General features: G+C 54.5%; 1 protein-coding gene across 1 annotated transcript; it reads right to left on the bottom strand.

The window, feature by feature from the left end:
- Window positions 1-462: 462 nt before the first annotated feature.
- On the bottom strand, window positions 463-1,461 carry LOC123172327 (proline-rich antigen homolog). The gene has a single exon (XM_044589317.1). It carries the CDS (start codon window positions 1,299-1,301, stop codon window positions 807-809), a length of 495 nt encoding a protein of 164 aa, XP_044445252.1. The 5' UTR covers window positions 1,302-1,461; the 3' UTR covers window positions 463-806.
- Between the last annotated feature and the right edge of the window lie 378 nt (window positions 1,462-1,839).

A 1,839-nucleotide genomic window follows, 5' to 3' on the forward strand; every position in this document is an offset into this window, starting at 1 on the left:
AGCTGTGACCTCCCTTTCGCCTTTCCTCTTTTCTGATCGATTCTTTGCTTTGCTTGTCCCGCGCCATCATGCCGATCGATCAATCGATCAGCAACGATCCACACGGAAACTTTCTTCCAACACACAACTTTTGGGAAGTTGCGAGTCACGGGAATCGACCGGCCGGGAAAAGGCGCCTTTCCACGTCAACCTCGCATCACGCTAGCTAGCTTAGCTATTGGAAAACAAGCAGTACTAGCTTCTACATGAGCCGACCGACTAAGTTTTCGCGTCGTTGATCCATCTGCGAGTATGTACGTGGATCGTTACTTGTCTCAACGTGGTTCATCAAATTAATTTTGAGGCCATAAAATGGCTCAATCACTCGTGTTATTCCAACATGAGAGCAATGATGCACATTTTGTGAAGAAATGTTCGGACCAAACGTAGTACGCGAAAACAATCACTCCCAACACGGGAAAGTGGTAGCAACGATCGAGTATATATGCCACTACACGATCGAGTACATTAATTATAACAAGAAAAAGGAAGAGGCACTGAGAAAGGCACAAGATTCTTGAGATCACTAGCCACATATATTATGCTCCCAAGAAACTAATAGCCAGCAATGTATAGCCGCTCCACTCACTACCCAAAAGCCAACTGAGCAATGAATCAATACAGAGGAGTTGATGAGTACGATAGCTAAATAGTAATGGTGCCCCATTGTACATGGAGTAGTATATATCAAGAATCGACTACGAACGGAAATGAAAAATGTGATGGGAGTGCTAGCTTAGCTAGTAACTGATTGATCGATGGTCGTACTAGTAACCGACCAGAGCAGCAGCGGCAGTCACGGCGGCCACCAGGCAGAGTACGACCGCCGAGGCGCGACCAGGCCTGGTCGCGGACGAGGACGGCGGGGACCGGTAGTACCAGGGGTACCACGGCAGGATGGGGTTCGGCGGCGGTGGCGCAGGCCCGAAGTTGCCGCCACCCCCTCCTCCGCCTCCGCCACCACCACCGCCCCCGCCGGCGGGAGGCTGGTAGAAGCCGGGAATGTAGCCCCCAGACGGTGGTGGGTAGCTCCAGGACGACGGCGTCGGCGGGGAGTTCCCGGAGGAGGACGGGGGCGGGTACACGTAGCCGGAGCCGGATGGCGAGGAGGGTGGCGGCGGGCAGTCGGCGCTGGAGGCCGGGGGCGTGGGCGGCGGCAGCAGGCACGGGTAGGGGCAGTCGGCCGGGTAGGTGTCAGCGACCGCGACGTCGAGGAGGAGTGCGGAGAAGACCAGGATCACGAGCAGCCTGTAGGACGCCATGGCTGAGACCCGAGAGCGACGGGAGTGCAGTGCGGTGTGGCTAGCTAGTGCGGTGGCGCGTGAGAGAGATGGGAGTGGGAGTGTGGCTAGCTAGCTGCGTGCGGTGGTGTGTAAATGCGGGAGAAGGTGATGGAGACGTGAGGGGGAAGAAGAGGAGAGGAAAGGTCTCCGGGGTTGGGTGGGGTTATTATAGCCGGAGACGGGATGGAAAGGCATGGGAGTGGTTTGTGTTGTTAAGTGTACCTGCTAAATGTTACTCAAAAATAAGTGTACCTGCTAAATGCATGCTAATTGATTCCAATTATGGATTGTGTTGGTAAAGTTATGCTAGTTAACTCCAAGGAACCTAATGAGTAGCCTCATGGCATCTCTCCAATCCAGACCCTCAAAACGCCCGCGTCCGCACATTCGCCATCCAATGTAGTACATCATCCGTCCGGGTACCGGTCTGGTTGTTCGAAATCTCGCAAACCTGGTACAAATCAAGGGACTTGTGGGCATCCGGGAAGCTATCACGCACGCGCCCGACACCCCCAGA

The sequence above is a fragment of the Triticum aestivum genome, unplaced genomic scaffold (assembly GCF_018294505.1).
Source record: "Triticum aestivum cultivar Chinese Spring unplaced genomic scaffold, IWGSC CS RefSeq v2.1 scaffold189464, whole genome shotgun sequence".
Lineage (NCBI taxonomy): Eukaryota > Viridiplantae > Streptophyta > Magnoliopsida > Poales > Poaceae > Triticum > Triticum aestivum.

What these genes read in the sequence shown, in the direction of transcription:
- LOC123172327 (XM_044589317.1), bottom strand. Translation starts at nt 1,301, where the DNA reads ATGGCGTCCTACAGGCTGCTCGTGATCCTGGTCTTCTCCGCACTCCTC.